General features: G+C 43.2%; 1 protein-coding gene across 1 annotated transcript in view; it reads right to left on the reverse strand.

The window, feature by feature from the left end:
* SRP68 (signal recognition particle 68) overlaps window positions 1-25,299 on the reverse strand; it is a 66,475-nt gene extending 41,176 nt beyond the window's left edge. The window contains exons 1-8 of the mRNA XM_082271384.1: window positions 25,144-25,299; window positions 17,304-17,370; window positions 11,932-12,045; window positions 11,619-11,814; window positions 9,396-9,478; window positions 9,187-9,296; window positions 6,779-6,861; window positions 2,833-2,973 (exon numbers count right to left, since the gene is read on the reverse strand). Of these exons, the coding sequence (XP_082127510.1) occupies window positions 2,833-2,973; window positions 6,779-6,861; window positions 9,187-9,296; window positions 9,396-9,478; window positions 11,619-11,814; window positions 11,932-12,045; window positions 17,304-17,370; window positions 25,144-25,249 (900 nt within the window). The 5' untranslated portion in view covers window positions 25,250-25,299. The remainder of the gene's footprint in view (window positions 1-2,832; window positions 2,974-6,778; window positions 6,862-9,186; window positions 9,297-9,395; window positions 9,479-11,618; window positions 11,815-11,931; window positions 12,046-17,303; window positions 17,371-25,143) is intronic.
* Between the last annotated feature and the right edge of the window lie 263 nt (window positions 25,300-25,562).

Here is a 25,562-nt window from a genome sequence, read left to right on the forward strand (position 1 = left end):
TGCAGGCACCACTCCAGGCAGAACACCTAGTCATCTTGGAATGGGGGGAGCTGCGGGCCAGAGGTACGCTGCGACTCAGGCCGCAACCCGGTCGTGTGCGTCCTTGTGGAGGAGTTCCACTCGCCGCCCAGCCCCCGTCCTGTGGGGCTATTTTGCGGCCGACTGAGCGTGGAGCTACAGTCTGCACGCGTTCGTTGGCCAGACTGGGGGACTGTAAGGGTCTAGGATATCCAGTGCATCACCCAGTCTGGCAGTTGATTGTAGTTCTCAAAGGAACAACTTGATTGTAGAAGAAAAAAAAAAAAGGAAAAGTTCAGTTTAAAAAGAGAAAAATGCGAGGACCAAAGATCCCAACAAGGAGCTAAGTCTTTACTCCTGACTAGACAGAAAAAAAAAAAAAACAGATCCTAGAGCAGGAAGTGGGAGTATTCCCCCTGGGACTGCCCGTGGGCGTAGGCAAGCCATGTTAACTTTTCTTAACCCTTTTTCCGCCTAGTGTCCTACTCCTAGGAAGAGCAGCATAACCCAACTGTCAATGAAGAGATGAAGTCGTGTCCGTCAAATAACGAAAGAGAAAAAAAATTTCCCTTTCAACATTCCCAAAAATCTAATTTTTCATCATTTTAGGCCAATTTGTATTCTGCTACATATTTTTGGTAAAAAAACCCAATAAGCGTATTTTGATTGGTTTGCGCAAAAGTTATCGCGTCAACAAGCTAGGAGAAAGATTTGGGTAATTTTTATTAAATTTTTTTTACTAGTAACGGCGGCGATCAGCGATTTTTACGGGACTGCGATATTGCGGCGGACAGATCGGACACCTGACATTTTTGACACTTTTGGGGGAAACCAGTGACATTACTACAGTAATTCGGGCTAAAAATATTTACGGTTACTGTAATAATGACACTGGCAGGGAAGGGGTTAACCAAGGGGTGATCAAAGGGTTACATGTGAGCCTAGGGGGTGTTTTATAACTGTGAGGGGGGATGGGCTTTTGGAATCAACACAGAGACCTGGGTTTCTAAATATGCGTTTACAACAGCAGACTGCCGTTCTCTCTCCACTGGGAGCGATCGCAGGTGCCCGGCGGCAATCGGCCCCGTGAATCAGCTTCTCCGCCGGTGAATGGGGGCATGTGTATGGCCCCAGGATCGCTACTGCGAACCGCCGTACAGGTACGGCGATATGCGAGAGCCTGCCGCCATATATCGACGGTGGCTGGTTCGCACGTGATTAACTGCTTCCCGCCCGTGTCATTTTAAATGACATGCAGGCAGGAACCCTATTGTTCTGGAAGCGGATGACTGATCAGTGTACTGGCCCGCTGCCGTTATAATGTGATCGCTGTGACCAATCACATGACAGTTGTAAATGAATGGCTCCCTTTCCTGTCATTCATTGTATTGCTAGCCTTGATTGGTCATAGTGATCAGATGGTACAGACATGGCCAATTACAGACCATTTGTACTTATGCCCCATACACACGTGCAGATTATCTGCAGACTTTTGTCTGCAGACTTACCAAAACCATATAATATGAGGTCAAACCTAAACACTTTCAATTTGTATGCAATCCGGCAGGCCCTTGCACTACATAGAAAAGGTAAGTCTGCAGACAAAAGTCTGCAGATAATCTGCACGTGTGTATGGGGCATAAGTGATTAGCTGTGGCCAATTGCAGCTAATTACAATAGACAGTCTCTACACACTATAACACTATTACTCTGGTCACAGTTTTTTTTTTTCTTTTTTTACATACTGTCACCAGTCCTGTTGTACTACACTGGTGATAGTATGTAAAAAATGAAAAAAAACATTTTTCCCAAAAATTGTTACAACTTCAAAAATGTAGCATGCCTTTTACTAAATACCTCAGACTGTCTACTTTCTAAAAAAGTCACTAGGGGGGTAATTTGTACTGTCCTGGCGTTTTTGGGTCTCAAAGAATGAGATGGGTCGTCAGTACATCAGGACTGATCGATTTTCAGATATACATACCATAGTTCGTGGACTCTAAATGTTCCAACAGATTAAATAATAAACACCACCAAAGAAATATAGCAGATGACAAGTTTGGCCTAAATTTATAGAGAAAGATGTGGAAAACCGGAAACGAAGAAAAACCTTTTGTTTTTTTTTTGGTTTTGTTTTTTAAATTTTGGCCTTCTTTCATTTATTTAACCAAAAAAACAAAAAAAAAAAACACACACACACACACAATCCAGTAAAGAATAAATACCACAAAAAGGAAAAAAAAAAAAAACATTTTATTCACAAAATGTTTTTGTGAATAAAATGCTAAAAATGTAATATGGAACAGCTTCGCATGACCGCGCAATTGTCAAAGTGCGACAGCGCAAAAAGCTGAAAATTGGCCTGGGCAGGCAGGAGGTAAAAGTGCTTGGTATTGAAATGCTTAAAGTCACAGGCCTGTTGTGTACACCAAGCCCCCCACCCCCTCAAAAAAAAAAAAAAAAAATGATTAACGGTTGTAATGCAACAAAATGGTAAAACCACTGAGGGGGTTGAAAACTTCCCAAAGCACTGTAAATACACACTTAGCTGGTGATGGTAAAAGACATATCAATAACTTGATTTGTTGCTTGCCTTTGACAGTAACTATCGATGTGTACTTGTGCTGCTAGAATTTCCCACAAAACTAAGAAAAAGCACATTTATGGGCACCAGTTTGTTTCTGAGATCCATTCAGTTCAATACGGGATCAGAATGTCCTTTTCTTTTACTCCTCCATTTACAAAAAGCAAATATCAAGTATCTTACAAAAAAACAAAGCTGAAAGCCAAAACATGCCACACTTTATGCTTTACCTGAGCAATTGCAGCTTCGGTATCCGACAGCCCAAGAAGGAAAATCCTCACTTTATCAATTTTAACCGGAATAGTGCGCCCTCGCCACTCCACCTCACTCATGGTAGCTGCCTGTTTTGCTCTTGTCTGGCTGATCAGTGCCTGTTTAAGGAATGTAAACATAAATACAGTAAAGTTTCACAATTCAGTAAATCTCAAACGTACAGTACTGTGCAAAAAAAAGTGTAAACCATTTACAAATTAGGAATGCTTTTAGAACTAGAATTGTTAAAAGTTTTTACTTATCAATTACAGAAGAGAAATCCAAATCAATATTTGGTGTGACCACCATTCTAGGTACACTTACTTGCACACAGTTTTTTAAAGGAACTCGGCAGGTAGGCTGTTCCAAATATCTTGGAGAACTAACCACAAATCTTCTGTGGATGTAGACTGCCTCAAATCATTCTGTCTCTTCATGTAATCCCAGACACTGTCTAGAGCAGTGCTCAAACCATCACTTGTAGGACTCCTTGTACTTCTTGATGCGGAGGACAGTTCTTACTACTTGCCAACCCACCAGAGTACATATAACTGTGTGGAGGGGCTTGCACAATCATATACTTGTAAGTCATGTGTCTTCTCCACTGCACCTACCCACCCCTCCTCTGTTCGGTGTGTTCACTGAACACATCGGATTGCTGATCCCAGTACTCAGGGCCTGGTGATCATATGATTGCTATGCAATCACAATGTCAACCAAGCTGTTGTGAATAAATTCATTCATAACAGCAACGATTCCTATGCTGCGATTGGCCCGCAGCTGTCACATGGTGCCTGGGTCAATTGCAGCACAATATACCATGTGATTAGTTGTAGCCAATCACAGATCCCTAGTAATCACAGCTGTCATGAATGGCTTTGCTGTTACAATGATCTTTATTAGAACCGCAAAGTGCAAAAAAACAAAACAAACAGTGTTAAATTATAGTTACTAACTATAGTTACTATTGATTTATTGCTTAGTAATAGCGTACTTTTGTAATTTTCAGTTACATTTTTTCACAAACTATGGAATAACCTCAGGGGCCAAAGGTCTTCTGTAGATGTAAGTGACTACCTATCAAAGAATCCCCAGAAAGGAACATGAGGATCCCATGTAGGTAAAAATTAGGGATAGACCGATACCGATATTTTGGTCACAACGTATCGGCTGATATTTTGTACATTTAAAGTTTTGAAAAATAAAGACAATTTTGACACAAATCTGGTACTGAACATGTTAATTTTTGTTTAATGCTTAACGGCTGGCTTGCTGGCACCCTGTGGTGGGTGGCTTGCTGGCACCCTGTGGTGCATGGCTGGCTGGCACCCTGTCTGTAGGTGGCTGCCTGGCGGGCACCCTGTCTGTAGGTGGCGGGCACCCTGTCTGTGGGTGGCTGCCTGGCTGGCACCCTGTGAGTCACTCACGTGACTTTCTCAAGGATATCTCAAGGATACCCAACGCGTCAGGAGGAGCCGGGTGACATCACTTCCGGTCTACAGCCGTGACTGGAAGTTCACATTTCTGTGTACCCCGCGAGTTTGCGGAGGAGCATTTATCCTAATTTTACTGTGCATGATATATTTTAATTTAAATAAATGTTATTACATACTACACCATGAGGCCCCTTTTTTGTGTCCATAATGTGTGAGAGAGAGAGAGAGAGAGAGAGTGTTAAGAGGACCCTTGCCTTACGAGATTACCACCTACCATCTGTCCGGTTACAACCGCCTATAGCCATACAGGAGAATTACTTTCTCTGAACCACGCTTGTTGTAACCTACCTGGAGGTGAGCGGCCATTGCATACACTGTGGGATTTAGTGCACATCGGTGACATAGTCGGATTGGAGAGCACCCCACGTGTCCAGATCATCATTTGCTTTATGTTTGCACATAAACTTATATTTATGAACTTTTATATTTTTTTTTTTTCACTACCAGCACTTTCATACGGATTTTGGCATTTCTGATATATTATTGATATTGTCATATTATTTTATATATAATTGATTCACATATCTTTTCACATTCAGCACTTTATATGGAATATTTGGCAGTCAGTTGAATATTGTCTTTATTCAAGGTTCTTTTTATGCACAGCACTTTGCTTACATGAATTTGCACTTTTTTGCACAGTTTATCATAATTCTATGATACATTTATGAAATATTTTATTCAATTTAAATTTAGTGCTGATTTATCTATTTTAGTTATTTATGTGAGTATGTGGTGACACTACTACAATTAGCAGCTTTTTTCTTATTTTTCATTGTTACCACTTCATTGTGGTTTACTTTCCACACAGATCTTTTCCAACTACTCCAGTGGTAGCGTATTGGCTTTTTTGCTTTATAGATTCTACTGCTTTCCAGCCGTTCGGTGAAGCTGCTTCCTGCTACAGCCAAATATTTCACATTTTGACTCATCAGTCTAGCATCTACTGACATTTTTCTGCAACCCAGTTCCTAGATTTTCATTTATAGTTGAGTCGCTTAGCCTTGTTTCCATGTCAGAAGTATGGCTTTATGGCCGCAATTCTTCCATGAAGAACACTTCTGGTCAGACTTCTCGGTACAGTAGATGGGTGTACCTGGGACCCACTGTCCGTCTGCTCTGTCATGATGGCACTGCTGGACATCTAATGTCAATGGGAAGTAAGCATGTGTATTTCATCTGCTGCATTAAGTTTCCTTGGCCAACCACTGTGTCTACAGTCCACAACTATGCCCAATCAATTGTGTCCTCAATGCTTAGCAATACAGGGAGATACTTATCCATCATGCCATACCTTTAGGGAGGCCTGTGATTGTCCCCTAGATTTATTTAGCAGGACAACGACCCCAAACCTACTACCAATGTCATTAAGCACTATCTTCAGCATAAAGAACAAGGAATCCTGGAAGTGGTTTGGTCCCCAGAGAACTCTTATCTCAACACAGAGCCTTGGATCACATTAAGAGACATACAAATTTAAAAGGCAGCCTATATTCACAGATGATCTGTGGTTAGTTCCTTCAAAGACTGTGTGCCTAGAAGAATTGATGCTGGTTTGAAGCCAAAAAAGGTAGTCACAACAAATATTGATTTGATTTAGATTTTCTTCTGTTCGCTCACTTAACATTTTGTAAATTCATAAAAAAAAATAAACAATTAAAATATATATTTTTGAAAGCATTCTTAAAACTTTTGCACAGTGCTGTACGTTGTATGCAATTTAGAGCCTAAAGTGTATGTTGATGCCATACTTAAATTTGCCCACAAAAATTCCCCTCAAACCATGTATGTATTTTTCCTGTACTTTAATTTTTAAATGGGCTAAACATGAAAAGTGCATGCACGGGTTTCAGAGATGTAATGAATGTTTTTTTCCCCTTTAAAACATTTTGACCTTACATAATCAGTCATATAAAAACATTCTGGGTGGGTCTTTTCCCATGCATTTTACACGGTATTCTAAAACACAACATGTTTGCACAAAACACTGATATATGCAATGTTGCCTGCTTTAGATTGCATTTTGTGTGAAATACCAAAGCTCACTCTGCTGCACAGAAGTTCAAAAAGCCTTTGACACAAATGTTGTGTGATGCTTCATTGGTCTAGGTCAGTGTTTCTCAACTCTGGCCCTCAGGGCACACTAACAGGCCAGGTTTGCAAGAAAACTGAAATACATCACAGGCGAGGTCATTTGCTGCTCAGTGACTGCAGTATTCTAGTCTGCATCTCCCCAAGGTAATACTTAAAATCTGGCCTGTTAGTGTGCCCTGAGGACCGGAGTTGAGAAACACTGGTCTAGGTTCCCCTGTAGTAAAAAGCCTTAGACAATCGACTTAGTACTTTCAAACAGGGGCCCAAACTGTTTTTTTTTTCTGCATTGGATAGTCTATAAAAGGCAATGAAAGTTGACAAGCAGTAATCATACCTCCAGCTTTTCAGCTAAAAGGCCTTCTGCACCTCCAGTACGAAGTCTCATTTGCATTAACTCATCCATGGCCGTCTTATCCCCTAGAAGAAAAGGAACATTCAGATAAGCATGACATGTTTCTAGACAGGGAAGAACTGGTTCATTGCTGCTGTGGGTTATCCATCTCAAAACAGTACAACATGTGGTATTGGTCTTTGTTATGTGAGTGCATGACCATTTGGTGATGAGAAGCCTTGAAACCCTCAAGTTCTGGTTAATTTACCACCAGCACTAGTTTGCATGTTCTACCAGAATTAGCTACTGAAATCTGATACTACACTTTAAACTTAATCTGCCTTCCTCTAACTGGTGCAGGTGTGTCTGTATGACTAGTAAAACAAAAAGGGGTAAATTTAGAGTCCTTGACCACAACATGGATAAAGCTTGTTGATATAACTTTGCAAAACAGAATTCTGACAGCCACATCAGAAGCAAACCAAAGTTAAAGTGGTTCTAAAGCCCAAATACTTTTTACTTTCATGCACTCCTTACATTAAGGTAAAAAATGTTTAGGCATCAGCATCCCCCCTCCCCCATCTTTATCTTACATGAGCCCTCAATCAATCCAGCGCTGTTCACGTCTGCAGCTCTTCTCTCCCCTCACTTTCGGGTCTCACTGGCTTTGTTTGGCACTTGCTGCTGTCAATCAAAGCCAGTGACGAGGGAGCAAGGGGCGGGGCCGAGTCCCGCTGCCTGTGTCAATGGATGTAGCAGTGGGGCTCGGGGGCGAGCTTGCATGAGTTCCCTCATGGAAAGCAGCTTCCCCTGGGGCACTGGACAGAAATGAGGGGCCAGGAGCACCGGCAGGGGACCCAAGAAGAAGAGGTTTAGGGCCACTCTGTGCAATTCCATTTCCCGGTCGTTTTCCCCGCTCAGCGGAGCCGTCAGTAGCGGGGAAAACAATCTGGTCCTCCATGGTGCTGGGCAGGAAGTCGAGTGAGGGCAAGATGGCCCCCACTCGACTAAACCCTTGGAGGACCGGAGCGACATCAGACATCGCTTCAGCCCTCGACCTTAAAAGAGCCAATTTTTTTCTTTTTTTTAAAAAAACATTTTTTTTTTTTTTTTTATTGCTATAAATTGTAGATCTTTTTTGAACCCAGATCTCACATTAAAGAGGACCTGTCCTGCTTATTTATTTTACAAGGGATGTTTACATTCCTTGTGATAGGAATAAAAGTGATCAGAAAAAAAAAAAAAAAAAGTTTGAAACGGGAGTGTAAATAAAAAGTAAAATAAAGAAAAAAAAAGAAAAAAATTAAAAAGTGCCCCAACCCTCGGAGCTCTCACGCAGAAGCGAACGCATACGCAAGTCGCGCCCACATGTGTACACAGTGTTCAACACAGTGTTCAAACCACACGTGAGGTATTACCACGATCGTTAGAGCAAGAGCAATAATTCTAGCACTAGACCTCGTCTAACTCTAGACTGGTAACCTGTAGAAAATTTTCAAGTGTCGCCTACGGAGTTTTTTTTACCAAGGTTTGTCGCCATTCCACGAGTGTGCGCAATTTTGGAGCAGGACAGGTTGTTAGGTCTCAATTTATTCGACGTAACATTATCTTTGGCAATATAGAAAAAATTGGGCTAACTTTCCTGTTTCCTTATTTTTCAATTCAAAAAAAATTATTTTTCCCAAAATATTGCCTTTGTAAGACTGCTGCGCAAATACAGTGTGACAAAGTATTGCAACGATCTCCATTTTATTCTCTAGGGTTTTAGAGAAAAAAAAAAAAAATAAATAAAATATATATATATATATATATATATATATATATATATATATATATATATATATATATATATATATATTTGGGGTTTCTAAGTAATTTTCTAGCCAAAAATGCTGATTTTACCTTGCAAACAAGTGTCAGAAATAGGCCTGATCCAGAAGTGGTTAAACGTGCACCATTTAGGAGATATTCAGTGCCCCGCAGCTGGTGATGTCACTAGCGCATGCGCTCTGAAGGAATGGTATACCCGGGCCATTCCTTCAGAGTCCTGTGCCATTACCTTAGCCCCTCTGCTGTAAACCGTGACAGCATCACAGCTCAGCCACTCAAAAGGACCGCAGCCCAAGAACCCGGAAGGAAGACTATGTTGAAGATGAAAGCCCTGTCAGCAGTGACAGCGCGGATGGAGAGCTTTGTTTCAAGGTAAGGCTTTCATAACATGCTAGTATGCGTTGCACATTAGCACATTATGACTTTACCTTGCAGGGAGATTTATTATTTATTTTTTTTTTAACTATACTCCTGCTTTAAAGCTTTACTTGGGAAAAAATAAATAAATTACTGAACAGAAGAAAAACTACCAGGTGCAGCATAGTAAACTATACATAACCTCATGCAAGATACCTCCTTACCAATATTGTAGGCACAATAACGGATGTTGGGTGAGATCTCCTCCACTCTTTGGTTGTACAGTACAGCTTGCTCCTCAGTGAAAGCACTGGCCAGCTTTTCATAGATGGTTCTAAGATAAACCAAGCAACGTTACAGACAGCAGAGGAGAACAACATTAAATATGATTTCAGTTATACACACATGCACACAAAACACCATGTACACTTACTTGCATTTGTTGAAGGCTTTCATTGCTTCTTCCCACTGCTGTTGTTCAAACTGCAGCATGCCATTGAGATAGGCGCTGTATGCCTACGGAAAGGTGAGAAATTACACACAAGCCCTAGACAAGGTTGTAACCTAAACAAGAATATAAAACAGGGAGGTGCAGTGCTAAATGGCAGGGATAAAATTATTCAGAACGGTCCATAAGGAATTCAGCTAGTCATGCCAGTAACTGCCACCACCACTGAGTAACAGTCAGGAGTCCGGATGATCAGTCCAACAAGTGTCACCACCACCGATTAGCACCAAACACACTGTCTCTTACCGTCAGGCTATAGCAACTGTGCGGAGTATGTAACCCAAATGTAGGCTCATCCAAGTTTGCAGATATCCTATAAACCTTGCTTAGGTTGGACCAGGTAACCGAGTTTCTCCCGGAGGAAAAAGATTAATAGATGGCCCCAAAGGAAATAGAGACACTTATAGTGCTTATAGTAATTTAAATCAAAAATGTATTAAACATAAAAGTAATGCACTTACAAAGTCTCAGGATGGCTTAAGCGTGTGTGGCTGTTTCAAACCTTAAAGATGGCTGCTATGTCCTCTTCCGGCACGATTAAGTCACCCGTCCCAGTACCAGCCCGACACAGCGTTTCGTCAGCAATGACGTCGTCAGGGGCATGGTCAGTGGACGGCATTGCGGTGATTTATATAGGAGGGCAGAAGCAAGCGGCACAATTAGTTAAGGAACAACATCCGGCGGATGTCCATAACACCAGGAAGGTTAGGCGCTAGGTTTACTTCCTGGTGTTATGGGCATCCGCCGGATGTTGTTTCTTAGCCAATTGTGCCACTTGCTTCCACCCTCCTATATAAATCACTGCGATGCCGTCCACTGACCACACCCCTGACGACGTCATTGCTGACGAAACGCCGCGTTGGGCTGGTACTGGGACGTGTGATTTAATCGTGCCGGAAGAGGACGTAGCAGCCATCTTTAAGGTTTGAAACAGCCACACACACTTAAGCCATCCTGAGACTTTGTAAGTGCATTACTTTTATGTTTAATAAATAAATTTTTTATTTAAATTACTGCACTATAAGTGTCTCTATTTCCTTTGAGGCCATCTATTAATCTTTTTCCTCTGGGAGAAACTCGGTTACCTGGTCCAGCCTAAGCGAGGTTTATAGGATATCTGGAACCTTGGATGAGCCTACATTTGGGTTACATACTCTGCACAGCTGCTATAGCCTGACGTTAAGAGACAGTGTATTTGGTGCTAATCGGTGGTGGTGACACTTATTGGCCTGATCATCTGGACTCCTGACTCTTACTCAGTGGTGGTGGCAATTACTGGCATGACTAGCTGAATTCCTTACGGACTGTTCTGAATAATTTTATCTCTGCCATTTAGCGCTGCACCTCCCTGTTTTATATTCTTGTTTATGTTTGTCCTGACATATGTACAACAGCTGAAATGTAATATTGATCTTAATATTTATATGTGCCATTTGAATATGTTGGAGTGAACAAGTTGATCTAAGCGCAGCTTTTTTTCTGTTTTTGAAAGGTTGTAACCTAAACATTTCTATATAACCAAGGTGCAGGTTAGAATTAAATATCAGAAATATTGTCAGACCACAGGTTTCAACAACAATCTTCCCGTAAGATTTTTTGTGCATTTTATGCACGTTTTTGACCTGTAAATGCAGTCCTTGTGCATATATTCAAAAACCCTGAGAGTGCTTCTGGTTGCTGTCATCTTGGATGTGATGTCAGCAGCCTTTGCAGACTAAGCTGTGACTCAAATGACACACTATAATATTCTACTCCTCTAGCTGCTACATGAAAGGTTATGTAGGGAGATGAGGGGAGGGGGCGAATGAGATTGGCAAGTACAGAAAGCAATTAGACACTCCCAGTAGAGTGGAGTCCTATAATTTGCAGTAAGGGAGGAGGCTTTGCCAGGGAACTGATCCTTTCTGGAGAGTCAATTTTCTAGCAATTTCCAGAGCAATATTGCAATTAAACATTTTTTTAAAAAAGGAAAAATGGCAAGCAAGCATTTAAATTATCTGATTTTTTTAATGTGCTTCCACCTGCAATATTTTTTTCCCATGTTGGGGTTTCTTTAAAATGAAATCCATATACAAACATCTTTGTTCTGCAACATTTTTATTTTTTTTTTATTTTTTTTAATGCCACCACAATAATGAATTCTAGTACCTGAGCCTCCAACTTTGTCTTTGCATCCACTCGATCACTATCACAGAGTCGTTCCAGCTCCTCGCCGTGTTTGACAGCCTTTCGCAGTCGAGACAGCAGATGGAAGCGCTTGCGAGGCTCTGTGTTGGCCTCCATTTTAAGTTGCATGGCATAGCTCCAGGCTCTCTCCGCATCCATCAAGATGATTAACAGATACCTGCAATAGGAAATCACTTTATTTGAAGACTTCTTTCTGCATTTTACTTCTCGAACAACATTGAACTTTCTACATTAATATCTGAAAAAACAATTCTGAGAACGTTAATCAACTTACCTGTTATCAGACAGCATTTCCACAGTGATTTTCTTTCCTGTGAATTTGTGTCTGTTTCCCATCTTAAAATTGAGTGTTTTCCTTAGACGTCTCAAGCGACGGGAGCAATAGCCTCTAAAAAGGAAAAAAAAAAAAAAATTTAAGGATGGAAATGTTTCTTAAAGCTGAATTCAAGGCAGAATTTTCCTTTAAATTTTAAAGAACATTTTTTACCCTCTAGCAATATTGACATCTTTTTGCAATACAATTGTCCAGCCAAAGAAAAATTCATCCTTATCTGCTGCCAAGTAGGACCTCAGCTTCCCTTATACACTATATTACCAAAAGTATTGGGATCCCTGCCTTTACACACACATGAACTTTATTAGCATCCCAGTCTTAGTCTGTAGGGTTCAATATTCAGTTGACCCACCCTTTGCAGCTTCAACTCTTCGGGGAAGGCTGTCCACAAGGTTTAAGAGTGTGTCTATGAGAATGTTTGACCATTCTTCCAGAAGTGCATTTGTGAAGTGGACGAGAAGGCCTGGCTCGTAATTCATCCCAAAGGTGTTCTATCAGGTTGAGGTCAGGACTCTGTGCAAGCCAGTTAAGTTAATCCACTCCAAACTCGCTCATCCATGTCTTTATCCCATCCCCAGAAAAACAACCCCACACCATAATCCCCCCCTTCACCAAATGATTTGGACCAGTGCACAAAGCAAGGTCTATGAAGATATAGATGAGTGAGTTTGGGGTGGAGGAACTTGACTGGCCCTGCACAGAGTCCTGACCTCATCCCAACAGAACACCTTTGGGATGAATTAGTGCAGAGACTGTGAGCCAGGCCTTCTTGTCAACATCAGTGCCTCACCTCACAAATGCACTTCTGTAAGAATGGTCAAACATTCCCATAGACACGCTCCTAAACCTTGTGAACAACCTTCCCAGAAGAGTTGAAGCAGTTTTAGCTGCAAAGGGTGGGCCAACTCATCTCATTGCAAAAGGTGGTCACCTCCCCCCACCTATAACTTGTCTTAACAGTAAGGAGCACTGGAAGGGCAAACGCAGATCAAAAAAGCAAGGGGATATCCAGTCACTACTTACCAACCAGCCAGCAAACAACCAAATTAACCTGTCTAACAGTATGGGTTAAAAACATGTGCTCTCACTGTGGAGACTCTTTAAAAGGTAGAGTTAGGGTCTGCAGATTACAGGGTGCCTTGCCGTGGCCTGCAGCTTACGCATGTATTTGCAAATGTGTGCAACTAAAACCCGGTTTTTAACGCATACTGTTAGACAGGTTAATTTGGTTGGTCGCTGGCTGGTTGGTAAGTAGTGACTGGACATCCCCTTGCTTTTTTGATCAACTCATCTCATTGTTGAACCCTATGGACTAAGGCTGGAATGCCATTAAAGTTTATGTGCGTGTAAAAGCAGGCGTTGCTTTATTATGTAAAGTAAAAAGTAATGTAGAAAAAGTAATAGAATTTTATCATTGCCTTCACATTCTTTGAAAAAAAAAAAAAAAAATTGCGCCAGAGCACAGCCAATCAATGCTGCAATCCCATTAGTAAATGTACAAAAATACCTGTTGATCAAGTAAATTCAGAGCTTTTCTAGGCACTCCAAGTTCTTATCGCAGACGACAGAACTAGGGTTGCACAGACACCGGCATCAGTGCCAATAATAAACATTTGCACAAATATCGGTACCTGTTGAAATGCTCCGATACCTGAAACCAATACTTTTAGATTCTCCCACTGACAGCTGAAATGTAAAAAGAAAAGCAGCAAATATCAGTTAAGGAGCGGGGCCACCACTCCCTAACCGATGACTCATTCAGCTGTCAGTGGGGTTCCCCTGTTGACAGCTGAAGTGTAAACAAAGTCCCAGCAATTGGAAATGTCAGGAAAAAAACAGCCAGGCAATGTCTTTCTACAACATTGCTCAGTCACTGAAACAGAGATAAAAATAAACTTTTTTTGTATCCGTTTATTCATGTAAAGATCAAGGGGATGAACTTTGGTTTGCAGATGAAATCAGTTTAAAAGCAATCTGTCAAGTAAAAAAAACAACAAAAAAATAAAATAAAAATGTATTTTTGTTATATCAAATGTTCCTCTGTTTAACTCCTTATTAACCCTTAAAGTGATTGTAAAGTCTTGTTTGCTGTAGGGGCACCCGAGCCGAGTCACAGCTCCCTATATCTATATCCCACAATGCAAGAGCCCATGATAAAGTACCCCCACCATTATAAATCCTAGTTCATGTAAGATATGAGTCTTATGTGGCCTTTTAGAACTTGACCTTTCTGAGCAGTCCTGTAATGAGTCTTTTGCTAGGTTAATGTGTAGGCAGACTGTAGAAAGCTTCCATTCCTGTATCCTGGAGGAGTAATAGTCACAAGACTTGAATATGAATGCGAAGGAATGATTGTTGCCTTGTTTTAGAAGAGAACCCGGAGCTCTTTAATAAATGAATAGGACAAAAGTTGTATGCAGCTTTGACAAGTGCATCTGGATCTTGAACTTAAAGTGATTGTAAAGTCTCTTTTTTTAAATAATAAACATGTTTTAAGGCCCGTACACACGTACCGATTGTTGGCCGTAAAGATTCGGCCGACGACCGATTATAGGCTTGTTAGTATGATGCTTCCGACAGCGCATTTTCTGCCGAACAGAATCTGTCGTGCAGGCATTAAAATTTTTGTTGGCCAACACCAGAATGGCCGATTGTTCGCCAGTCAGTACAGATTTCGGCTGACAGACAGCAGATTTGCAAGACTGGGCATGCTCAGAAAAGAAAAAAAAAGACAAGGAAAGTTAACCATCACATGACATCACTTCTGCAGTCGGCTGTTGTTGGCCGACAAAATTCTTGTGCAGTCTTTTGCACTTTTCAACAGACAAGACAGCCCTCGGACAAAAGACGGCCGATCGTTCGGCCTACGGGGCTTTACTTGCCTGCTCTGTGCAGTTGGTATTGCACAGAGTGGCCCAGATCCTCCTTTTCAGGTCCCTCTTCTGTGCTCCTGGCCCCTCCCTCCTGTTGAGTGCCCCCACAGCAAGCAGCTTGCTATGGGGGCATCCGAGCCGAGTCACAGCTCCCTGTGACCATTCAGACACAGAGCCGTGTCCTGGCCCTGCCCCCTGTCTCCTGATTTGCTGACTGATAGCAATGGTAGCCAATTGCACCACGCTGCCGTCTCAGACAATAAGGAGGGGAGTCCCGGGCAGCTGAGAAACTCCTGCAATGTCACTGGATAAAGATAGGCTCAGGTGAGTATTAGGGGGGGCTGCTGCATACAGGTTTTTTTTTTTTTTTAACTGAATGCATAGAATCCAATAAAGATAAAAAAGGGCCCTGCATTCACTAAATCTTGTCTCCCACCGTACACAGAACATGGAAATGCAATTATTTTAGCAAATATAAACTTATAAATACCTTTTCTTATCAACAGTTAGAGCAGTCTTGTGACTTCTATCAGTGTCCAGCCAAGCACTGGTTAAATCTTATAGGAGACGTTTTCTGGCTGTCCTATGAGACTGCAAGACCCCTGACCCTCTGTCTGCTGATTGGCCCTCTGCTGATCACATGTACTCTCCCAAGAAACTCCTTATTCATTTAATTATCAATTTCCTGCTGATTTTTTTTGTTCACTTCTATTGTTCACTAGTTAATAAGCTATTATTAATTAAAACTTTTGCTTTGTTCGTTAATATTTTTACACCTTTAACATTTACACATTTCACATAAAAAAAGCGCAAAAAAAAAATACATTTCATTTGTAAAAAAAAAAAATGTACATAGCTTTGTACCATTGCTGACAGCTGAAGTGTAAACAGCTGCGGTAGGTACCGGTAATTGGTATTGGGGAGTGATTAAAAAGAAAAAAAAGCATCGGTACTCATTAAGAAATTGTATCGTTGCATCCCCATACAGAAGAATTAGTCCCTATGTTGTGAAGATAAAGAAAGGGGGAGCAATTCAATAGTTTAGCAAAGGTAACATGGCAGGGCTGACACCACCCGATACAATGAAGTGCTGTGTTGTCAGCCCAAAAAAAGGAAATAAGCAGCATATGCCAGATCAACAGAAAGCTTTCTGCACTTTGCAGGGTCTTTAGAGGGATAAAACATGGGGAGATGTATTGCAGAAATGTTTATATACACATATACACCATGAACAAAGAAGAAGAAATACCTATGCTGGAGCTGCACGATTCTGGATAAAATGAAAATTTTACGATTTTTTTGGCTTAGAATAAAGATCACGATTCTCAGTGTAACATCTTTTACATTATACAAAAAAATTGGGTTAACTTTACTGTTTAGTTTTTTTTTTTAAATGCATTAAAGTGTACTTTTTCCCCCAAAAAACTGCATTTGAAAGACTTTTGCGCAAATACAGTGCGACATTAAAGATTGCAATGATCGCCATTTTATTCTCTAGGGCAGAGATGGTGAACCTTGACACCCCAGATGTTTTGGAACTATATTTCCCATGATGCTCTTGCACACTGCAGTGTAGTGGAGCATCATGGGAAATGTAATTCCAAAACATATGGGGTGCCAAGGTTTGCCATCACTGCTGTAGGGTCTCTGCTAAAAAAAAAAAATGATATATAATGTTTGGGGGTTCTAAGTAATTTTCTAGCAAAAAATGGCTGATTCTAACTTGTAAGCAACAAATGTCAGAAAAGGGCTTAGTCTTTAAGAGGTTAAACTGCCCTCACTAAGTGCCGGTTCACATTATTGCGGATGCGCTGATCGCATGTAATTCGGAGCGCACTGCTCCTTCATTACATGCGATCTCATGTGCGGATGCGAGTTCAGCCATACACTTTGTATGGCTGAATTTGCAGCGCATCCGCAGCAAACATGCACGAGGCATTTTTTGAGCCGCCTCAGAATCGGATCGCACAGTGGTTCACACTTGTGCAATCCGATTCTGTGCATACTTGCAGATCGCACTGCAATATGCGATCAAACTGGGGGTGTCGTTAACATTTAATTGACACCCCCTGCGTATCGCATATGGCAGTGTGAACTGCCAGATGTGTGGATGCGATGCGGGATCACGCTGCATATTCGCAGCGTTCCCGCATCGCACAATTGTGAACCGAGCCTTACAGACGAAATTAATTCCTTTGATCCAAAAGAATGAAATAATACACTGTAAAACATTGTGTTTATAGTTATCTAGCTTGCCAGAGGCTCTTTTTTTTTGACAGCTGTGAGCAGAGAACGGCTCTATAAGAATCAAGGACATGCCGTATTAAGAAAGTGGGGGGGGTGAATCGAGATCACGATTTTTTAACGATTAATCGTGCAGCTCTATCCTATACCATACGTTTTTACAAATACATTACAGTATATTTACAGTGGCCTCACCTGTATCTCTGGAAGTCTCCATGTCGCATGCCATGTTGCTGCTGGGATTCCTTAATAATCTGAAGGACTGTATATGGAGTTAAGGAAATAATGAAGGGCAAGAAACTCTAACTTTAACCTAAGCCCTTACATAGAAATTCCTGATTAAATAATTCCAAGAAATTAAAGAATAGTTATAAAACAGATGCTGCCACCTGGGGAGACAACCCACAGCCATAACCAGAGTGCTGCCAAATTGCAACTTTTGCTAAGCTGCAGCACAATATGCAAATCTTTTAAATGCTAAGTCCACACAGAGCATTTAAAGTTCAGGAGCCTTATGGCTAACAGTAAAGGTGTTCATACACAGATTTGATGATTGATCTGAACATTAAAGAATACCTCGAGATTAGGGTTGCAGAGATACCGGGGCAGATACTATGCATTTTTACTCGTGCAAATGCTCTGCTGCCGGAAACCAATACCTTTGCGGTGCAATTTCAGCCGATACAAAATTAATGGGCTCAAATCGCACTGCAAATAATCGCATGCAATTAGAACAAAAATGTGGTGCAATTTCTGCCTACTCCTGTGTGAACCAAGGATTTTCATAGTGACTTTAGCCTTGGTTCACACAGGATCGCGGTGGGGCAAACCGTATGTGTTTCCGACAGGAATCGCAACACATTTTTTGCAGTGCGGTTTGAGACCATTATTTTGTATGGGCTCAAATTGCACCGCAAAGGTATCGCTCCTCTGTATTGGCAAGTACATGACCAAAAGTATCGGTACTCCTGGGTAAAAAAATCAAAAAACGATAGAAAAATCCAAAATTGGGACCGCACTAAGAGTGATATGATGAAATCAATAAATTATTTTATTCCTCGTAAATGAAGCAAACAGACAGTGCACAAACAGACGTGTGCTGTAGATCGCTTACTCCGCAGTGTGGTTATGAGTAAGCGATCTACAGCATCGTGAAACGCGTCAACCCGACACGTCTGTTTGTGCACTGTCTGTTTGCTTCATTTACGAGGAATAAAAGAATTTATTGATTTCATCATATCACCCTGAGTGCGGTCTCAATTTTGGATTTTTCTACTCTTGGATGACGGATCGGACCTGCAAAAGGCTCGGAACTTGCACCTGAGAGGCTTTTTCTGTTTGTTTTAAAAAAAAAAAAACGGTATCAGTGCAACCCTACTGGAGATAAAATAAACTGAAAGACATCTGTATATAGACCCAGGCAACATATAGTGCTAGGGCATTCCCCTGCATTCATTTCTCAATTTATCCACAGCATTCATGGTGCCCTCTAAAATTGCCCTGCACTAGCAGCAACTTTGTTAGAAGACATCACATATACAAATACGGACTCTGACAAAGTGGGTATTTGCATGCACAATTATTGAAAGCAGCAATTCAATTTATGAAAGTAAACGCAGCAATTTTAAGTAGCGATAAATCTCTTAATCACTTGTGTTAGCCCTAACGCCTGTCTAAACCAAAAATGCTATATACTGCAGCTTATCAATCCTTAAAGTGGCAGTCTAGTCAAATGCCAACTAAGGCTAGACCTGCTCCCACCCCCATTCTATGTCTAACTACCATGTAAATGATAGATGTGTATGCTTTTCAGAAGGAAACTATTCACCCTCTACACTGAAGCGCCAGCTTTAGTGTAGAGGTGGGACAGCCAATTATGGGGGCCCCATAGAAAGCCTAAGGTGATGTCACTCCAGGCATTACAGCTGTTGTCAGCGATCTCTCTTCACTGAAGCCGGCTGCTGGGAAGATCATGTGACTGGACTGGAGCACTCAGGGAACAGGTAAGTATAGACTTCTTTCCTTTACAGGGTAGTTCATATATGGCTTAGAATCGGGATGACAGTAGATTTAAGCTTAGTGTTTGACTGAACTTCTATTTTAAATGTGGTGGCTGCATTACCTACCTTTTTAGATATATTTTGCTTTATTTTCCTCTGGTGATCTGAGCAGTAAATCTTATTTTTTATTTTAACTTCCTTTTAACCAAACTGTTTTTGCAGATGAGACATGCTAGGTCTCTTCTGCAACAAAACAAACTTACTTGCCTGCTCAGTCCTCCACTAAATGTTCACTAAGCAGCGCAAGCATAGCTCAGCGTGCATTCACGGCATTCTCCAACTGTGCCGGAATGACTGACTCCTGTGTGCATGCGTAACATCATCCCCCACTGGCCAATCAAGAAGCTGAAACTCCAGCACCCAGAAGTAGCCCAGGAAGAAGAGGACAGCACCCAGCTAGGGATGTAACCACCGCATTGCTGTACATAGTTACATAGTTAGTGAGGTTGAAAAAAGACATCCGTCCATCCAGTTCAACCTATGCTGTGTGTGTGTGTTTGCTGTTAACCGTACATTGTATACCCCTGTATGTTGTGGTCTTTAAGGTGCCCATCTAATAGTTTTTTTAAACTATCGATGCTCCCTGCTGATACGACTGCTTGTGGAAGAGAATTTCACATCCTTACTGCTCTGACAGTAAAGAACCCCCTACGTACTTTAATGTTAAACTGCCTTTCCTCTAGTTTTAGTGAGTGGCCACGTGTCTTATTGTATCTCCTCTCTCTGAATAGTTTGTTCCTTATGCTAGGGTCACCAGTACAGTATTTGTACATTGATATCATATCCCCCCTCAATCGTCTCTTCTCCAGAGAGAAAAGGTTCAGTGCTTGTAGTCTTTCCTCATAGCTGATGTCCTCCATTCCCCTAATTATTTTTGTTGCCCTTCTCTGGACTTTCTCCAGTTCCAGCACATCCTTCCTGAGGACCGGTGCCCAGAACTGGACAGCATACTCCAGATGTGGCCGGACCAGAGTCTTGTAGAGTGGGAGAATAATCTCTTTATTTCTGGAGTGAATCCCCTTTTTTATACATCCCAGTATTCTGTTGGCTTTGCTTGCAGCGGCTTGGCATTGCATGCCACTGCCAAGCCTGTTGTCTACCAGTACCCCCAAGTCTTTTTCCATCCTAGACTCACCTAGAGGTTCCCCCCCCCCTTCCTAGTGAGTAGCTTGCTTTCTGGCACCCAAGTGCATTACTTTACATTTTTCAACATTAAACCTCATCTGCCATGTAGTTTCCCACCCCATTATTTTGTTCAGGTCTGCTTGTAAGGTTTCCACATCCTGCATAGAAGATATTTGCATGCTTAGTTTAGTATCATCCGCAAATACTGAGATTGTACTAGATATCCCCTCCTCTAGATCGTACAATTTATGAATAAATTAAACATTTGAGGGCATTTTGAGGAGTTTTTTTCTGCTTTAAAAGTTCTTTCTGGAGTTAAGTTTTAACCACTTCTGGACCAGAAGGATTTGCCCCCTTAATGACCAGTCCATTGTTTGCAATTCGGCACTGCGCAAGTTTAACGAAAAATTGCGCGGTCGTTCAACACTGTACAAAAATAAAATTGATGTCCTTTTTTCCCCACAAATAGAGCTTTTTTTATGGTATTTGATCTCCTGTGCGGTTTTTATTTTTTGAGCTATAATACAGAAAAAAAGTGCAACAATTCTAAAACAATTCTGCTATAGAACAGTCCCCAGAAAAAAAAAAAAAAAAATCAAAAACGCAATATGCGTATTTTCATTGGATTTTTTTTTTTTTACTAGTAATGGCAGCGATCTGTGATTTTTAGCAGGAATGCGACACTGCGGCGGACACATTGGACCCCTAACATTTTTGACACTTTTTTTGGGGGGGGGGGGCAGTGACATTACTACAGTAACCAGTGCACTGTTGCAGTAATAATGACATTGGAAGGGAAGGGTTTAACCTCGAAGGTGATTAGAGGGTTAAATGTGAGCCTAGGGGAGTGTTTATTACCTGTGGGGAAATTGTGAAATGACCACAGAGACCTGTGATCCTATATAGAAGGAGAAGAACGGTCGGCTGTGTTTACAACAGCTGACCGCCGTCCTCTCAGCAGGGAGCGTTCATGGATGCACAGCGGCAATCGCGGCCGCTGGTCCCATGTATTGGCATCCCCGCTTGCCCGATGTAGTACTACATTGGTTTGCGGCGGACGGTCCGGAAGCTGTTAAAGCTGAACTCCAGCTTTTGTTACACTTTACAAGCTGGACCAAATGAACCATGTCCTTCCCTAAAATGTGAGGCCTGCTGCATGTGCTGTAAAAACTGTATGTAACTGTCACTGCTAGAATACATCGCTTTCTATAAATAGTTAAGCACCGCTCAGACAGACACTCTATTGTGTTCCGGGTAAGAGACAGGAAGGCCTCAGCTCGCACCCGGAACACTGTGCTGTATGTAACCTTAGGTACATACAATTTTATGCAGGCGCCTCAGGTTAGTGGGGGACATAGTTCATTTGGGCCAGCCTGTAAAGTGTAACAAAAGCTGGAGCGCAGGTCCATCTAAGTCTGCTAGTCTAACCCTACCCTCTCCATAGATTGACAATGCTGCTGTCCAAAGGCATTTTCTTTGCTCCTTCATCCAGTGCAGAGACTACCTAAAATAGGAAGTGTGTTACTGGCCAGATCACCAGGTAAAAACAAGAGGGGGGGGGGGGAGCCTAAAAGAAAAAAAAAATGCAGCCATCACAATTCAGAATTAATCATCTGCAATATATCACATTTTTGTGTTTAGATACATTTTAATATTTACCATCATCAATCTTTTTACTGTGCTGGCAGATCTCATTTTCATGCATTATATCCTTTTGCTATTAAAATGTACATCTATTTAAAACATAGGTTATATTTGACAGCAGGTAGCTTATTGCACTTTGTGGTTTGTTTTTTTGTGTTAGTGGCAGATCTCATCATCAGCTGTAAACCAGATTTGATCACTGTCTGTCCTAACATAGGGTTAGAGATCTAGAAGCTTCTGCATTCTATGTTAATGACAGTAAACTCGGTTTGTCCAGATCTCTCATCTCTAATTGAGTAACTTTCCATCAGCTCGTGGCCTGCTCCAAAATCTAGAAAGGTAAGAAATATTTTAAGGTTTGCCCTGTAATTAGAACACATACCAAACCGTGAGGTTCTCAAAGTTGACTGCAAAACTAAAAAATACAAATTTAAAGCGGAAGTTTAATTACCATTACCTAGCGATCTGCCAAATGTGGGGGGCTCTTGGGTCCCACGGCCTCTTCTTCCCATTACCTAGGGATCTGTCACATGTGGGGGGCTCTTGGGTCCCATGGCCTCTTCTTCCCCATTACCTAGGTATCTGTCATGTGGGGGGGGGGGGGGGGCTCTTGGGTCCCATGGCCTCTTCTTCCCCATTACCTAGGTATCTGTCACATGTGGGGGGCTCTTGGGTCCCATGGCCTCTTCTTCCACATTACCTAGGTATCTGTCACATGTGGGGGGCTCTTGGGTCCCATGGCCTCTTCTGCCCATTACCTAGGTATCTGTCACATATGGGGGGCTCTTGGGTCTCATGGCCTCTTCTTCCCCATTACCTAGGTATCTGTCACATATGGGGGGCTCTTGGGTCCCATGGCCTCTTCTTCCAATTACCTAGGGATCCGTTACATGTGGGGGGGCTCTTGGGTCCCATGGCCTCTTCTTCCCATAACCTAGGGATCTGTCACATGTGGGGGGGCTCTTGGGTCCAGTGACCTCTTCTTCCCATTACCTAGGGATCTGTCACATATGGGGGGCTCTTGGGTCCCATGGCCTCTTCTTCCAATTACCTAGGGATCTGTCACATATGGGGGGCTCTTGGGTCCCATGGCCTCTTCTTCCAATTACCTAGGGATCCGTTACATGTGGGGGGGCTCTTGGGTCCCATGGCCGCCTCTTCCCATAACCTAGGGTTCTGTCACATGTGGGGGGGCTCTTGGGTCCCATGGCCTCTTCTTCCCATTACCTAGGGATCTGTCACATGTGGGGGGCTCTTGGGTCCCATGGCCTCTTCTTCCCCATTACCTAGGGATTTGTCACATATGGGGGGCTCTTGGGTCCTATGGCCTCTTCTTCCAATTACCTAGGGATCTGTTACATGTGGGGGGGCTCTTGGGTCCCATGGCCTCTTCTTCCCCATTACCTAGGGATCTTTCACATATGGGGGGCTCTTGGGTCCCATGGCCTCTTCTTCCAATTACCTAGGGATCTGTTACATGTGGGGGGGGGGGCTCTTGGGTCCCATGGCCTCTTCTTCCACATTACCTAGGTATCTGTCACATGTGGGGGGCTCTTGGGTCCCATGGCCTCTTCTGCCCATTACCTAGGTATCTGTCACATATGGGGGGCTCTTGGGTCCCATGGCCTCTTCTTCCCCATTACCTAGGTATCTGTCACATATGGGGGGCTCTTGGGTCCCATGGCCTCTTCTTCCAATTACCTAGGGATCTGTCACATATGGGGGGCTCTTGGGTCCCATGGCCTCTTCTTCCAATTACCTAGGGATCCGTTACATGTGGGGGGGCTCTTGGGTCCCATGGCCTCTTCTTCCCATAACCTAGGGATCTGTCACATGTGGGGGGGGCTCTTGGGTCCCGTGACCTCTTCTTCCCATTACCTAGGGATCTGTCACATATGGGGGGCTCTTGGGTCCCATGGCCTCTTCTTCCAATTACCTAGGGATCTGTCACATATGGGGGGCTCTTGGGTCCCATGGCCTCTTCTTCCAATTACCTAGGGATCCGTTACATGTGGGGGGGGCTCTTGGGTCCCATGGCCTCTTCTTCCCATAACCTAGGGATCTGTCACATGTGGGGGGGCTCTTGGGTCCCGTGACCTCTTCTTCCCATTACCTAGGGATCTGTCACATGTGGGGGGCTCTTGGGTCCCATGGCCTCTTCTTCCCCATTACCTAGGGATTTGTCACATATGGGGGGCTCTTGGGTCCTATGGCCTCTTCTTCCAATTACCTAGGGATCTGTTACATGTGGGGGGGGCTCTTGGGTCCCATGGCCTCTTCTTCCCCATTACCTAGGGATCTTTCACATATGGGGGGCTCTTGGGTCCCATGGCCTCTTCTTCCAATTACCTAGGGATCCGTTACATGTGGGGGGGCTCATGGGTCCCATGGCCTCTTCTTCCCTATTACCTAGGGATCTGTCACATATGGGGGGGGCTCTTGGGTCCCATGGCCTCTTCTTCCCATTACCTAGGTATCTGTCACATATGGGGGGCTCTTGGGTCCCATGGCCTCTTTCCATTACCTAGGTATCGACTGTTACATGTGGGGGGGGGGGGGGGGCTCTTGGGTCTCATGCCCTCTTCCCCATTACCTAGGGATTTGTCAGGCTTGAGGGCCTATATATTCCATGCTTTCACCACCCCCGTTAACCCCAGGAATAAGTCAGATGTGGGGGCCATGGCCTCCTCTTCTTACTGACCTAGCTATCTGTTGGGTGTGAGGGCCTTCAGGTACCATGCTTTCACCCCCCTTATTAATTGCAGATCTATGTCACATATGGGGGTCCTTGAGTCCCATGGGCTCCTTTTTCCCATTACCAAGGGATCTGTCAATGTGGAGCCCTGTGATCCCATGCTTTCTGTGATATATCGGGCCCTCTGGTCCCATGCCTTCCCTTCCTAGGTTATGGTCAGATGTGGGGCCCTTGAGTCCAATAATCACAAATGTGCCAGATGTTGGGGCCCCTTCACCTCACATATCCACAGATGTTGGGGCCCCTCGCCTCTCATTCCCTCCACTGCACCACCAGAAATCCTCCATGTGTTGGTGCCCCTCAGTCCTCCTCCCTCCTAAGTGTCAGCAGAGGGCCGGCCATCCTCCGGGGCCCCTCACCACACACCCCCTTACTGACACGTCAGCTCTCCGGTCGGCTGTGCTGTGTGTGTCCCCTCAGCCGGCTCTCTCCTCCCCCGGTGTCAGGATACTCTCCAGGCCCAGAGTGTCTCCTAGGGCTCCAGCCTTCCCTGCCAGCGGCCGCTCATTCTCCTTATTTTCCTCCATCCCAGCACCAGCCTGCCGCTCCGCTGCCATCTTTCCACACTCAGCGCTCCGGGCACCAACGAGACGAGAGGTGCCTGCCCGGTGCATGATGGGATATCGGAACAATGACTGCTGGGAGCCTGGAGGACTGTGAGGGAAGATACCTGAGGGCGGAGTGTAGATAGCAGAGCTGCTTTGTGGAGCTGTGAGGTGAAGAAGGCGCTCCTAGCCTCCAGAACACTGAGGAGATGAGGAGAGTTATTTATTTCCTCAGGAACGAGAATCATTCGTATATAAACAAGCAGCAGCAGCCCTGAGCTTGCTTTACCCCTTGTATTTCAGGACGTTTCTAAACATGCTTTGG

Source organism: Pelophylax lessonae, assembly GCF_965119305.1.
Source record: "Pelophylax lessonae genome assembly, chromosome: 11".
Taxonomy (NCBI): Eukaryota; Metazoa; Chordata; class Amphibia; order Anura; family Ranidae; genus Pelophylax; species Pelophylax lessonae.